Source organism: Scomber scombrus, chromosome 3 (assembly GCF_963691925.1).
Source record: "Scomber scombrus chromosome 3, fScoSco1.1, whole genome shotgun sequence".
NCBI classification, from domain to species: domain Eukaryota; kingdom Metazoa; phylum Chordata; class Actinopteri; order Scombriformes; family Scombridae; genus Scomber; species Scomber scombrus.
This window is the reverse complement of record NC_084972.1, coordinates 21,934,787-21,951,628: the sequence shown is the minus strand read 5'-3', so window position 1 is coordinate 21,951,628 and position 16,842 is coordinate 21,934,787. Positions and strand designations below refer to the sequence as shown.

General features: G+C 39.3%; 1 protein-coding gene across 1 annotated transcript in view; it reads left to right on the top strand.

The window, feature by feature from the left end:
• The window catches only part of poc1a (POC1 centriolar protein A), a 45,339-nt gene extending 29,686 nt beyond the window's left edge, over positions 1–15,653 (top strand). Inside the window, exons 11-12 of the mRNA XM_062445379.1 lie at positions 2,751–3,017; positions 14,002–15,653. Of these exons, the coding sequence (XP_062301363.1) occupies positions 2,751–3,017; positions 14,002–14,112 (378 nt within the window). The 3' untranslated portion in view covers positions 14,113–15,653. The remainder of the gene's footprint in view (positions 1–2,750; positions 3,018–14,001) is intronic.
• Positions 15,654–16,842: the final 1,189 nt, after the last annotated feature.

Sequence of the window (16,842 nt, the reverse complement as noted above, 5' to 3'; positions counted from 1 at the left end):
GAGAATCAAGCACCATAGTGAAAGACAAAATAAGGAAACCTACTGATACTGTGTTTTAATGATTTATCAGATTCTCAAGATAGTTACAATGGAGAGCTGTTGACCTGAAGCTTCTGTAAAATAACTACCATACCTTATTCTGATATTGTGACTCAAGTTCTGCTCCAAAATTTAAAACAAAATTATACAATGTCCTGTCGACTCAGTTGTCTAAGACTCATTCTTGTTTGACCTTTTATGAACAGCAATATACAGTATTGTTCACTGATGATAATGGCCATTCTTATTTGCAGAGCATCAAAGCTGTATTTACTCTATCAAGACCTGAACACACTGTGCCTCCACTACACAGTCAAATTTGGAAAGTTGAATTCAAGATCTCGTTGAGTAATGAACCTCGTCGGTGGCAAAAATGTTAAAGGTCATTGAGTTTGTCTTCTCCCAGCATGCAATTGATTCTCGCTGTAGATTCTCATTTTCACATATTAGGCTCTCTTGCAGAGCTAGCTTCACTAAACCCAAAGAATGTTATATTATTTTGTTATTTGTTACTGGCTGAAATTTGCCACACTGTATAATTTATTAGATAAAGACTGTTGTTATTATGTAAATAGTCACATTTTAAAGAATATGTCAGCACACAGGGACATGTCACAGCCCACTGTACGTGTACAGCCCATTTCATTGAGGCAGAATGTGTTACCTACAGCTGACGGTTTAGCTCATCTGGCTTCATTTAGAAAACAGCCATGCCGGGAGCACTTTAGTCGAGCTGGCAAGCTGCCAGTGTTTTCTATTACGCAGAACGTTGAGGTAAAATAAGTTGTTTACCTGTTGGAGGTGTGCTGGTTTGCAGAAAATTCTAAGAGTCTGTTATCTACAGAACTTTCTCAAACTCAGTGTGGCTGTTTACGCTTTTACTTTTCCTCCAAGAATTATTTCTAACTGAAAAATTTGCTCCAAATATCTTGTTGAGTCGAATAACGCCACTTACAAAGCTCCACTAATCTGGTTTTGAACATATTTAATTCCCTATAATTCTTCACCAAAAGAGTCGAAAAATGTTGTCATTTAAAAGCGTTTTATATATGAAGCTGCAAAAACAAGAAAATTGGGTTTTCATCAGCAGTAACTTAACACAACTCCAATACATCTGAAAGCAATCAGTAAACAGTAAAATATAAACCTATCTGAAAGTAGGAGAGAAATTAAACTTCAGACCATAGATATTCAGTAAGAAGCACTGAGAGCTGAACGCACAGATACTTGAAAAGACAGCTTTCTCTCTGATCTCCAGCACAGACTTACATGTTGAGTCTGCAACACACCCCTTGTTTGAAGGGGAAAAGGGGGGTCGTCACAGGTTCGCCACAGTTGGTCCTGCCAGCAAGCAGGACTGCAGCAGCATGGCTCGCCACCGGCTAAAGTGGACCGACCCAGGCTAATGGAAAAACCCTATTTGACAGTGCAGGTTTGAACATGTTTAGCAGAGTGTGAATAGATTTCATGTTGCGTGGTGACGAGAAAAACTGTTGTTTTCTCCCATGCTGAGATGAAGAAAAGATGTTGTCCTGAAACACCGGCAGCAAAGAAAGACAGAAAAACAAGACAAAAAAAGAAACACTAGAGATGTGTGTGTTGTGTTTAGTCAAAAACATGGTGATGGCGAGACGTGGTCACTGACCTTCTTGTGTTTATGTCTCATTGAATTAATCCTATCACAGACAGACTGACTAGCGATGTGTGTGAGAAAGAGAGAGTCAACAGTTTCCCTCTTTTTTATTCCATCTGAAGTCATTGTTACCGACTTCTTTACTGAAATAAAACTCATTCAATGTTGATTGGTTTACATGTGCAAGTTTGAAGTTATGACTGTGTTGTTACATTGTAAAGCAAAATATAAGACAAATGAAGATGTCTCGTTAGTTGAACTAGTCAGTTAGTTGATAAAAAGAACACTATGACGAGTGAATTTTCATATATTGACTGTCAAAATCTATTTAAACCAGACCCAGCTTCTCAGAATCTCTTTATATATCATATGCTTCTGTAATAATGTGTCATTTTGGATATATCTGCACACACATAATAATTTGGCAAAATGTATTTCTTTGGCTTTGTATATGAATATTATTTTTAATGCTGGAAATAGCCTTTCCCCCCCCCTAAATAATCACATCAATGAATAATCCCTCAAATGTGGCTATCAAACACTTGTGACAAAGATATGTAATAAAGGCATGATAATATATGGTCTTACAATAGATTTGATTTTATAAAATGACATCTATGTACTGAAACAGTAAACTTCACTGGGAAGTTTATAATTATTAAATAACTACCAATTTAAAAATATATATATATATATATATATATATATATTAAACTTGAATTAAGAAAAAGGATCAGATGTATAGAAAATCCTGCCTATATAACTTTAGAAGGGGAAAAAAAGCACATATTGCTCAACAATACTCCAATACTGTTATATCTGTGATCGGCCAATATTGTCTGAAGAATACTGGCTGACCAATTTATCAGTCGGGCTCTAGTTTCATTTCCATTTTCTATTTCTTCTTTGACTGTACACTTATATAACATCAAAAGTACAGGAACACATAGTTATTAAACTATATCATGATGACCCCTCCACAAATGAGAAGTCCTCCTGTTGCTACCATATTGTGTATGAAGCTTGTGAGGCACCATCTAAGTTTTGAAATGCTTGTTATGTCTTTTTATGTTTTTAGGCCTCTGAACCGACCGGCCTTTATAACAGACAGGACTCCCAGACTGCTGTCCCCACTCAGAGCTATAGTCGCAGTGCCAGCCACAGCAGAGCGACTCATCCCCAAACCTGCAGAGACCCCAGCATCAGTTCCTCCTCCACCCACCAGACACAGACCCAGGGCTCGACCCAAGTTCAAGCACAGTCCCACGCCTCAGATGGAGGGGCACCCCCTGGTCTAGCCAGCACGCTGGAACACATTATAGGTCAACTGGATATTCTCACTCAGGTAAGCAGGAGTTGTGCTAATCTTTAATGGCAAACAGCATGTACCGTTCTTTGGCTGTGCTGCCGCCCACTCGCACAGCTCAGAACAAAAGCTTCCTTTACTTTTCAACCTGCAGGTCAGAGATGGTTTCAGCAACACAGACACAAAATGATTACAAAAGAACAACCTCTTCCATGCTGCGTGGTACCACATTAGACTGGCCTACAGACTTTACTGTACTCTGATTGTATTCACTTAGTATAGTAAGATTAGTTTATTCCATTTGCAGTTTATTCTCTACAGATGGTAGGAAACATTGAGGCTATTCACACACACCTCTATTGTATTGGGGCAGCAGAAAGCACAGTGCACATGATACAACTAGAGCAGCAAACACAACTTTTAAAGATCTCCTCCAGACATGCTTGAAGACATGACACCACTATGGTTTGACTAATAATTTGTGTCTGACAGTTTTTCCACAAAATTACATCTACACTTTCTCCTTCATTTAAAACAAATAATCTAATTAGCAAATATATTTCATTTCAAAAATTTAAATGCTGGGCACAATAAGTCACCTACTTCCCTCTGAAGTCCATTTTCAGTGTGTGTGCACTGGTGGCTTTAAGTTCCACATCACGTAAGTTGCACACTAAACGAAAATTGGCTCTAAAATAGAGATGTCACAAACCATGTTCGTAAGTTCACACCTTAAACTCTGATTTAAGGTGAGCACAGAGAAACCTGTCAAACTCTGCACATACATCAGTCTTTACTGTGAAGCTCAAATATCTGACTGAAAGGGACTACACCCTACTAAGGGTGAGTTGAGAAAAGTATTTCTTTGCAATTTGGGTGAAGTGACCCTCAAACATGCATCATACACATACACACACCAGTGTACTAGCAAACTGCTAACTAAATTCAACTGAGACAAACATTTGTGCTTTCATTTTGATACTGGCACAGTTTTTGGGTGAGAGGAACAGTAGTGTGTAAGCAATTTTATTGAAATAGAAAGTAATATTTTTGCCTTATTGTTTATCAACTCATGTTGCTGACACTCATGACCATGATGCTCATGAAGAGATGTGACTTAACTGGTTAACTGAATTTAAACAAGAACTTCCTATTTCTGTCCCCAAAAGAGAAGACAGTTTTTATGTCTCATTTTGAATATCTTTATATATATATATATATATATATATATATATAAATATATATATATATATATATATATATATATATATATATATATATATATATATATATATATATAAAAACACACACGCACACACACACACACATATGCACATCCCCACAGCATGCTGGCTGTATTCAGTTAGGCTCCATTCTCAGTGTGAGTGCTTCAGTGACTGGTGAAGGCCAGACACAGTTTGAAGCCAGACCAAACCAGAGCCTGTAGGACTAAAAATAGATCATTGAACACAAACAGAAAGAACAGCAACCAGTTAAGATCTGAAGGTCTGCTTCTTAGTAAACATTTCCTTTTTTAATTTTTTTTCAGTTTCATTGATGTGATTAGTGATGGATTCTGACAATTACTGTTTAAGAGTAGAGATAAACATTTGAAGCTCTGCTTTCTGTAAACCAAACTTTATAATTTAGGCTGACTAATTGCTTCAGTTTTTCATATGTAACCATTATCATTTATATTTTACCGTCCTAACACCCATCTGATAGTGATTTACGCTCACTATCTATTTTTGTGTTTTTTCCTCACAGTTATGTAACAGATAGGCAACACTTTCTGCAGATGATTAAAAGTGTTGTTTCTTTAACTTCCATTGAAAACTCTTAATGGGAAATGTGTAGCAGTGGATGTCAGATACTAGAAGCAATAAAGTTTTAATTTCTGTGCACTCCTAGAGTAATCACATTAAACTTTTATTTTCAACATTTTTCTACTAGCAAGGTAGATCCTCTAATCGCTGCAAATCTCTTTCAGCTTGTTGTAGAGTTGACTTGTGCTTTCCTTTGTACTGTATTTAATTGAGGATGTGTGCATTTTGAATTACAATTCTACTTTTTGTTGGTATGAGAAGTAATATGCCATTTCTGTATTCAAAATGTATTAGTACTTAAAGTTACAGATTCACAACTTTTTTTTTCCTTCTCCTTGGTACAAATACCAAAGGTGAAACATTCAGTGGAAAGACTAGAGCAGAAGAACATCTACAAGAAGCTTTCTTTAGGTACAACAGATCATTTATTTAAGGTGACAACTGACTTAAAGAAAATGTTCTGAGGGTAAAAAGAAGCAGTTGAGAGAAACAAAATCAAACTGAAGGGGTAGAAGAGGTCGAGAGTAAGGTGAGGAGGGAAAGGTAGATGAAAACAGTCAGGCAGCACGACGATAAGAGGATACAGAGATGGGAGGATTTGAACGGGGAGGAGGATAGAGAGCACATGGTGGTTTGGTGTGTGTGGGGTATGTGTGAGGGTATGACTTAAGTCACTTTCAGGGACCAACATTAGGACAGCTTGCACAACTGGGGACAAAAACCATGTCCCCAATCAGTAAAACACTGATTTTTGGGTCAGTGGTTAAGGTTAGAATAAGGGTTAGGTATAGGCAAGTAATGATTATGGTTAGAGTTAAGATACGTCTCCAGTAAGTGAATGTAAGTCTGTGTAAATACCCCAAAAGTGACTTAAGTAAACCTGTGTGTGTGTGTGTGTGTGTGTGTGTGTGTGTGTGTGTGTGTGTGTGTGTGTGTGTGTGTGTGTGTGTGTGTGTGTGTGTGTGTGTGTGTGTGTGTGTGTGTGTGGTTTTAGCTGGAGGTTGTGAATGCGCCCTGAGGAAAATACATCATTCATATATGAGCAGAGGCAGCAATCTGCCTCACTCACTGATAGTAAGCATAAATGCTTAATGGCCTCGCAGAGACGCTGAAACACTACTTGTATGTGTGTGTTTCTGTCAAAGGTTTCTCCCTGGCTCTCCCTCCAGCATGTGGGAGCATTTAATATTGGCCCAGAGCAGCCAGGCAGCTAGCTAACCCCTCCCAGGGGGGTGGTGCCAACCTATTCCTTTCAAGCCCACTGTACCCCAACCCTGATACCAGATGGACCGTCTGGTTTTATTCTCCGGCTCTTTTATTGTTGGGTTTTGTTCTTCAGCAGTGGAAACATTAGTGATGTCTTAGATCCTGAGATGATTGCAAGGAAATCATTTACAGTGGTTTTTCTGTAAGGTGTCTTTACTTACTGTATACAGTAGATGCAAATTTCCGACCACCTATAGCAATATTTAATCTCAAAGCTGTCTCAGTGTTGGAAAACACTTTGTTGTTCCCATGTGGCTTCGTAGTGACTTCCAGTAATGTCACTTCAATATGGGTGCAAATGTTATCTGTTTTTTTTAACTTAGATTGTAACAGTAGATAGAGATAAGAACTGTGGGGACAGAGACTTCAACAAGATTCCTGACCAGTATAGTACCAGGAATATAAATCCGTTAGTAGGCATCTAATGAGCTGTTTTCCCAAAGAGACTGTTTCAAACCAAGAATCATCAAAAAGTAAGTTAGGTTGAAATGTTGGTGTACAGATTTATGTCCCACCTTGTTGCTGAATGTGTGTGTACACAGAGTAAATCATACAAGTAGACGTCTAAAAGCCAGTAGAAATGCAGAAATGCAGCACATTGTTTTTCACCCATACAAATGTTTACGCTGACGGACAAGTGACCTGCACCTCAACTTCTGTTTCATACACAGCTTGTAAAAAAAATAACCCAGTAAATAAAAACTCATTCAAACTCCTGGAACCTTGACTAGTTATATAATATATGTTAAGGAAACAGTAGTTTGTAAAGCACAACAATGGCTTCATAATGAGAGAGAAGAAGATGAATTATTCAACATGAGACTGAAGCTTCCAAAGCCACAGTTTGCTGTGTTAGCTGCTTTTCACTTGTCTGCCCCTCTCCCCAGTCTTCAACCCCATACCCCTTTCTTTCTCCTCTCCCTCTCTCTTATGATTCATCTGACTCAATACTCAGCCTGCAGTACACACACTCTTATCCCTTTCTTTCACACTGTCCCTCTTAATTAAGCATAATCTTGAATGAAGAATCGCTCTCTCTCAATTTCATCTTCTCATTCAAATTATCCAAGATGGAATTAGTTTGATGCTCCTCCTTAATGGATCATTAAGCTGCAGTTCACTAAGAAGAGATTTTGTGAACTTTCTCTGATGTGGCTCATGGGGGGAAATCTGTAGCAGAAACCGTTTCATGAACACTTGAAACATTTGTTAGTGTCCATCAAGAGTGCAGCAGTGCAGAATACACAACCATGCATAGCTGGTAATTCCCCCAAAGTACCCAGCGCCCAACTCCTTTGTGTGTGTGTGTGTGTGTGTGTGTGTGTGTGTGTGTGTTTGTGAGAAACATATGGACCTGTCCAGTGAATTGATATTCCTGTGAGAGCAGCTTTAGTTGAAGCTTCGAGGAGCATTTTAAGAAAGTGGAAGATACATGGTCCTGTACATCCCCTCTCAGCTGTTCCTCAGAAGAGATGAAATCCTTTTCTGTAATTTAAGTGTAGGCTCTGGATTTTTAAAGGCCACTAAACTGCTCACTAATCAAGTTCTTTACCACAATGTTTCTGATTTTAAGGAATTGAAAGCAGCCTAAGATTTGTTTTTAGGAAAGCTCTGGGATAAAAACAAAACCCAACAAATTCTCTGGAAGTTGCATCCAGCTCATTTAATCTAATTCCTCTTCGAGTTGTTGTTAAATGAAACAATCAGTTCATTTAGAGTAAAATAGAAACGTGGCTCTATTGTACATTTGCATACATTTACTAACAAACACTTTTTTTTCGATTGAGGAAGAATTTTAAGTTCAAGTTTTACCTGAAGGGAATGTCTCTTGTTTGTGTATGTGGTAACTATACAAACATTTTGTTGTTTTCCAATTTGTTATGTAAAATATGCTGTCAGAATGCTAACAGCATTGTACCAGGATGAGGCTCCCAACTTATGACTGTTTGACTTTTTATTGATTTTCTGCCAATGGGATGTGTTTTGATACAGTTATGGATATTAACACTGCAGTTTGCTTTTAATGTTTTAATGCGCATTTCTTTTAATGTGTACAGCACCTTGAGTTGCAACCGCTGCATACATATAAAAAAATAAACACAAATATATTAAAAATGCTGGCGATGTTTATGTCTGATGTTAACCAGGTGACATATCATTTTAAAAGCCATATTCAAGGTTTTGGCCTGGTCTTGTTTGGTCACTTGTTAGATTACTGTCTTTAGACAGAAGAATTGAAATTGTCATGTATCACCAGCACCAGTTTGTCTTTCTTTGACTTTCAGACTCACGTAGCGCGGGTCATACCAAAGCTATGAGACTTTGTAACATAGGCTTGTAATGCTCATGGCGATGGAGAGTATAATGTGTTCTGGAGAGAAAAGAAAAACAGCTTGCTCTATTTTTAGTTGCATGAAGATTTGGTTTCTACTCCAGATGAAAACTATAGGCCCGTATAATGTTGCTGCTGCCTGGGGACACGTGCAGAATCACACACACACACATATACACCAATAGCACGGCTCAGGACTGGGTTGCCATATCAGGTTGGCAAGATAAACAGGGTATTATTGATTTAGAAAACAGACAGGAGGAGAGATAAAATGGTAAATGGACTGCCTTTATATAGCGCCTTTCTAATCTTACGACCACTCAAAGCTCTTTACAACACATGCCAACATTCACCCATTCACACGCACATTCATACACTGATGGCAGAGGCTGCCATGCAAGGTGCTGACCTGCTCATCAGGAGTGATATAGTGCTTTACAATGTGTCACACACATATCTATGGCACAGCAGTCGGGGCAATTTGGGGTTCAGTATCTTGCCCAAGGACACTTTGACATGCAGACTGGAGGAGTCAGAGATTGAACTGCTGATCCTCTGATTAGTGGTGGACCAGCTCTACCTCGTGAGCCACAGCGGCAAAGAGGGAAGAAAAGGAGAGGGAAAGAACGAGGAAATGCAAGCCCTTTCTCTGGCTTGATGCATGAAATGGCAGGAGATGTTATCTAGTTTGAAAATACCACTTGCTCACAAAATGTGGAACTCACTGTATGTTGAACTCAGAGATTATCTAAAACTAGGACATTATCTAAAAGGTCCCAACAATCTCTGTCAATTTATTGATTTATGATTTTGTGTTTGATTATTCGTGTGTGTGTGTGTGTGTGTGTGTGTGTGTGTGTGTGTGTGTGTGTGTGTGTGTGTGTGTGTGTGTGTGTGTGTGTGTGTGTGTGTGTGTGTGTGTGTGTGTGTGTGTGTGTGTGTGTGGCACTGTGGGTCCAATGCAGGACTCCACCAGAGTAGCTTTGCATGATTCACAATTTAACTCCTTACTTATCTAATACTGACCTTTTATGCAGCCCCTCAGTTAAGCCTCTATCGTAAACAGGCCACGTTAGCATGTGTCGCTCTGAGGCCCCCCCTCCTGATGAGACCACTTTCTTCTGATTGGTTAGATTGTAAACAAACTATAGTAGCAGGATTTCACTTTTTCACTTCTTCTTCTGCTTCTTTATTCCAAATGTCAACTTCTCAAATCCATCTGTACATATTTGAACCTGAATCTGACAGCACAAACATCCACAGCAGCAATTATGATTAAGATCTTAATTTGGTTAAAAGTGAGACTAGGGCAGTACGTTAAAATGAAGTAGTGCTTTAATTTAAGTATTAGCCTACATTCAGACTGATCTAGTGTAATTAAAAAAAAGGTGGATGGGGATGGGGGTTCGTTGGTGTGTTGCTTAATGTACCAGTGAGGTGATAAAATATGATCCAGGAAGTCCACTTGAAGCAAAACATAATGAGACACAAAAAACAACACACAGCGGTTTGTAATACTCACAGACAGGATTTTTACAACTGGAAAGTTATCTGTTTTATCGTGAGGTAAACAGGAACCAGGAAGGTACACCTGCATGTATGTAATTGGCCAACACGGATGCTGTTTGATGATTTAAACAGTAGTTTGAAGCATATTGATCCTTCTGCTATCACCTCACAATAAGAGATGACAATGTTTTAAATGTGCACCTGTAGTATAAATGTTGGAATGACATTGAAATATTAAGCAGAAACTTTACTTCAATTATGTTCATGCTAATCTTGATTTCAGTGTGGTTAAAAAAACTGGAATTATGTTTATCAGCAAAGCTCTCTGGAAAGCTACGCAGGAGAGTTTAATGGGTAACTGTAGGTCACAGAGACTCACAACCCCCACGCACATTGTCGTAGAACCATAATTCCACTTAAAGGAAGTTACATGATGTATTCAGAGAAGTGCTTTTATCAATAAGTATGCAACTAAATTCCCTGTGTCATGCCCTCAGTTTTCTAATAATTCTATACTAATTCTATCCTCTATCTTTGGATTTCTTTTGTCCTCTTGCATAATTTTCTCACCTTTTGTGTGTTTAGTTTTGCTCTCCGTATTTTGAAATGATCAAAAATAAGAAGTTTAAGGCTTTAGGCCACTTCATGTTAATTAGTCACCTATTCAGTCTTTCTACTGGATGGATTTTTTATTATTTTGTTTTGTTGTTTTTTGTACAACAACTTAAATGTATGATTTGGTCTTTATAAATCAATAGATTTGTATAGATCCTGCAGGACAGCCCAGTCTGGAGGGAGAACAATACTGTAAAAACAATTTGACATATTTCTAATCTAATCGTGTAGTCTGAAGAAACCCAAAGAGTACTAGTTGATCCAGAACTTATGAATTCAGTGACAGTGTTAAAAGCACTCCCATGATTGTATCATGTGACCGTTAAATGATCATGAAAGAGATGCATTCCTGAAACGAAATAAGACGTAAGGAGAAAATGTACCATGTAATTCAAATCTGTAATATATTTACTAGCCCCTGTCTGTGATGTGCATTATATGATGGTTTTGAGTTTCCTATATTTTTTTATAAATTGAAGTTATATCTTATTTTTCAATTAAATGATTTGCACCTTTGTAAAAGCTGAAGAGTTTAGAGTTAAGCCTGTCTTATCTGTCATCATGTAATGTCTCATACACAGCTGCTCATATTTTGATAAAACCAGGACGAGTGATTCATCTCTGCGCTGCTTTCTAGCATTTTCAGAATAACACTCACTGGCACAAGGAGGGGGATACAATTGCAGGTCAAGACATGTTGACATATTTTCTCGCTCACTGACCCAAATGTCGAGAGCTTTGTCTTTCAGGGTATGTTGTTGCCAAGCACTACGATCCAAAACTGCTTACTAGCTGGGATTGTGTTTGTCACCGGGCAACATTATCACAGTAAATATTATGTATTCAGTGGAAACTGTCCCCTCTTTAGTGTTTTTCAAAAATTGCTATCATCTTTTTGCAGCTTCCCAGAACTCAGTTTGTCATAATTACAACATTTCTGCTTCTTCATTCAGACATCCAACGTCTCTCTCTGTGCTACATTTTCAAATTCCTTCTTTACTTCCTTAATACATTTTGTTGCCCTTTCTGTGCTTTGGGTTTATATAATTTTTATTTTTGTTTAGTTCTCAGGTACCTTAGAGGTGTGCTATTTCTTTATAAGAAAAGAGCAAAAAGCCAAGAAAATATAGATCAATCAACACATCCGATCCATTATTGTGTATCATGTTGGCTTCATGGTTCTAATTACAAGTCAAGGCATGTTTAACACAGAGGACATTTCAAAGAGCCATACAGTACGTATTGTAAGAATATGCATCAGGAAAACATTTAAAAACACAATAAAGACAAAAATGTAATTATTGGACTAAAACAAAAAATCAAATGCAACCAGAGAAATACAGTTTCAGTCCAACATATTTTTTGTTTGCTTGTTTTTTTTTCCTTTGATTTCAAAATCTTCTGCACTTGATGCCCCAACAGTTTAACACCACTCTACAATCACCTACTCTGCTCGATTGCTGATTCTGATTGATGTTGCACTGCCATTACTTGACTTTGCAAGTTATTTGAGAAATGTATAATATAGCAGAAAGTCAGGAGGTTGTGGTATGCAGCACAACGACCTAGTGAAGCTCTTAAAACAGAATTTCATTCCCACTGAACTGCTGGCTGTTCATTATTATTAGTCCTTGGAGTCATTTCTACACAAACCAATACACCCAAACTCACCGGGTGACAAAAGAAAATGTCACCCGGTGCAGCGGTGTGGCTCACTGACATGTTTTTAATAGTTTTTGTTTCAGTACATGTAATATTCTTTATTATGTGAATGCACAGGCACACTAGAAATGCAAAAAAAATCCCACATGTTCCCACATGCTTTGGTCCAGTAAATAGGATCAGATTTTGGAGAGATTTCCTTGGAAACATTAGGATGTCAATTCCTGGTATTAAACACTTATTTTAAGTACGTGCTGACTGCTTCCTAAACATCTAAGGAACCAACTGGGATTATATTCTTCTATCAGAAAGTTTTTGTTCCTTGAGCCTGTTAAGTGATTTTTGAAGAAGCAGCAGTACGAGTGTAAAGCTGCGTTCAGACCAAAAGCGTCTGACGCGAAAAAATCGCTTCTATCGCGCCGCTTGATCATAAATATACATTTTTGGATCATCGCTTCATTCGCGCTTGTGACGTCGGGAGAAACTCGCCGCTGATTGGATGTCGCGGCGCGATGCCGCCTGAAAAGTTCAAATTTTCCAACTTTATTCGCGCCGCTTCAGAAGCTTGATTCATTCATTCATTCATTCATTCGCTTCAGACGCTTCATTCGCGCCGCCTGATATAAAATCGCATGTAATCGCGCCATTTACATTCATTTTCTATGTGGACTTGCTGCTCAATTCGCGTCAGACGCTTTTGGTCTGAACGCAGCTTAAGGATGTAAGAGCTGCTGGTGGTTCTTGTTAAGCTGCGTTCAGACCAAAAGCGTCTGACGCGAAAAAATCGCTTGAATCGCTTCTATCGCGCCGCTTGATCATAAATATACATTTTTGGATCATCGCTTCATTCGCGCTTGTGACGTCGGGAGAAACTCGCCGCTGATTGGATGTCGTGGCGCGATGCCGCCTGAAAAGTTCAAGTTTTCCAACTTTATTCGCGCCGCTTCAGACGCTTGATTCATTCATTCATTCATTCATTCGCTTCAGACGCTTCATTCGCGCCGCCTGATATCAAATCGCGTGTGATCGCGCCATTTACATTCATTGTCTATGTAGACTTGCTGCTCAATTCGCGTCAGACGCTTTTGGTCTGAACGCAGCTTTAGAGCTCTTAAGGCACGTGAAGTCTCTTGTCCGGACATGAATGTGGAGACGATAAAAGCTGATTTAATTACTGCGTTGATGTGGCTGCTGACGCTCAGATGGGATGCAGATAAAAAAGCCACTTTTATTCTCAATAATCTGTTCGTTCAGATGGTGAGACCTCTGGATATCACACCTGGAGGGTCCGCTGATAAACAGGCTTAGATCACACAGTGCTCAAATACACAATACTGTCACTGTTGGAGGATGCTGAGAGGAAAAGTATGTCGCACTGTGATCTCACTACCCACACATGCCTGTCCTGTATCGGAAAGCGACTTTCTTGTTTTCTCTGCGTATGTAAGTGTGTTTATGCAACCGTGTGTGAGAGAGAACAAGAGAGAGTGCGTGCCAGACACAGAGACTCTGGTGTTTTCAGCTCAAGCAGCAGATTTCTCTACGATAATCAGCTGGATTGTCTTGCACGCACAACATCTGTCTCGAGCACACACGAAACTGCCTCTTTCACACACACAAACGCAGCCATTATATGGTCATTACTGTCAGGCTTATGCTGTACAGCCCTCTCTAACATGCTCTCTCTCTCTCTCATCCATCTCCTTCCTTCTCCCTTCTTTCTTCGTCTTGTGTCTCTCTTCACTCATTTCCACTTCTGCCTCCTCAATCTTCCCTCCTCACTCGCCTTCTCTTCTCTTCTGTATCAATCCAGACGGTTTCGATCTTGGAGCAGCGGCTGACACTGACAGAGGACAAGCTCAAGGAGTGTTTGGAGAACCAGATGGAGATTGGTCTACTTCTCCAGAGGAAGGGAGAGGCCTGAAGATGGCGGCATTAGAGAGAGGTTAAGCTGTGATGGTTGTGATGGGGGGGGTGGGTTCACATTAACACCCTAAAAGTGTCTCGTTATTGTTAGATCACACTTCAAAAGTGTGATGCACTTAGTTTCACATTTGTTTAGCACCTGAACCACCACCACCCCCCCAACTAGACTATAAATGAACACTGAGCCTTACTGCAGATGCTCCTCTCACAAAGAGATATCAGAAGTGAAGGAGGCGAATATTAGAGAAGTTGCTCCTCCACAACACTGCTGAGAGCGCAGTCCCTTTTCTGCTGACAAAGGACTTACTGCCTGCTACTAGTCACCGTGTGTGTGTGTGTGTGTGTGTGTGTGTGTGTGTGTGTGTGTGTGTGTGTGTGTGTGTGTGTGTGTGTGTGTGTGTGTGTGTGTGTGTGTGTGTGTGTGTGTGTGTGTGTGTGTGTGTGTGTGTGCGCATGTCTGTGTCTGTACAAAACTGTAGACACATGCAACAGACTTTCAGACTTGCCTATGCACTGCACATCTGGATGCTTTAATCTCAGTTCATGTGGTTGTAGGCCTGCACTGAATCTTTTTTTTTTTTTTTTTTTTTTTTTAATCAAAGGTCACATATACATTCAAACAACTTCCATATGGCTCAATTATCATTGTATTTACACTTAAGCAAGTGCATAAAATTAATCATATTTATATTAGAGAAAGATGTTCTTAATTATCACCCGAATTTGACCTTATTCATGAAGTTTGTTGCCCACACATATAAAGGTTTTGTTTTTGTTCATCTACTATAAATAAACAGTTTTGGATCAACTAACTAAACATTGACTGCATACAAACAAATTGCCTGTATTCTGTTTTACATGAAGAAATGACAATGTCCATAAAAGTAAGATTGGGAAAGTGTTGATATTCTAGAGTTCTTATTGTCGACAAATCTCATTTAAAAAAAACAAAACCAACCATTTGTGAAGTTTTATCTGTGTTTCAAAGCCTGATATGCAGTAGTTCATTACTCTGCGCCATAGACTTCCGCTATTGTCCAGAAATGATTAGTTGAGCCATCACGGAGCCTCACCGTTGCACTACTGTTTATTTTGAATTAGTCCCACATACAGTCCTGATTCTTCTGCCATTAATACTCACGAGTTCACCAAATGTATTCATTTACAGCTGAAAATAGTCTCCAAACAAATGCCAAATTTACTACTGATTTAAAACTGTAGTGTTTTTATTGATTTAACTCATTTTTAGAGATACATTGTCTTCAGTGGGAACGAATGGACTGATAACCACAGACTGAACAGGGAATCAGAAAGTATTTGATAAATATAGTTTTTTTTCTTTTCATGGGATTTGTTGACAGTAAGAAAAATGTTAAAATAACACCAAATCTATCCTTTAAGTTAGAATAATGGGACTCCCTGGATTGGTTTTGATGTTGGGATGTCTACTCTGTGTGCAGACCAGCTGATTGTAATTACCGCAGTTTAAAAGATAAGCGTCTTGTTCTGTCCCTTAATGTCCTGTGTGTGAAAATTTCATACCGAAAGTAAGTTATTGTTTACTTTGTTAATAAATGTTTTTTACTCTTATCTCTAACTTGACATTAAATGGACCCTGGTTGCTTTTTGGTAAAGCCGAACACTGTTTGTGTATCGCTTGCGAGTGAAAGAGTTTGTTTTCCTAATCATTGCCAAAGCAATGATGTCACTGGTCACTCTTAAGGGACTGTTTCCTGCTCTGATTGGTCCACAGAGCCCGAGCAGTTGCCCGAGAAATCATGACTTTCCTGTGTTTATTGTCCTCAGCAGAGAAGTTAAGATCATGAGCCGTGAGCTGTGTCATCCATAGCTCACAGCGAGTCATTTTCAACCCTTTCTTTGCCAGATTCTGAGTGATTTATTACAAAAGCATGGGGGTGGCAGCTAAAAAAGCCTCCCCTGCTTGTGTCCAAAATCCTTATGTTTCACCCCCCCGAGTGATCTACGTAACCCGACCACTGATGCTGCATCAGTACTTTTATTTTTAGAAGCTTCGATGAAAATGAGCCAGAGGTTACGCTCAGACGCACTCTGTGATTTGTCTAGAAACAGATTCATTAGAGCTATATAAAAGAACTATTCATTCATTTACCTTTTTTTAAACGGTAATATGTTTACATATTAAACTAATGAATCATACTGAGTTCTATTGTGGAGGTCTCCGTGACTCGGAGAACAGTGTGGCGTCATTACGAGGGGAAAATATTAACGACTGTTTCTTTAAGACCCAGCTCAGACTCAGCTCTGCACTGATGGAAAAAGAAGAAAAACAAAACCGGAATTCTGGAGCTGTGCTGCCGGGCCCACTCTCTTCCTTCCTGTCTGGGGCCTGAGGACACACATACACACACACGCACGCACACACAAACACACACACACACACACACACACACACACACAGTCACACACAGTCACACTCATGCCAGAGAAAACGGCTCCCTTTACTATGGGCCTCAACCAGACGGCCTGCCAGGAGCTCTAGTGGAAGAGAGGAGGGGCTGAAAGAGTGGGTTCAATAACTGCAAGGCTCGACTGTGTATGTGTATGTGTGTGTGTGTGTGTGTGTGTGTGTGTGTGTGTGTGTGTGTGTGTGTGTGTGTGTGTGTGTGTGTGTGTGTGTGTGTGTGTGCTCTCGTACATATCTTGTATCTTTCTGAGGACCAAGTTTTAGACCTTGTCTTGGGAGTGA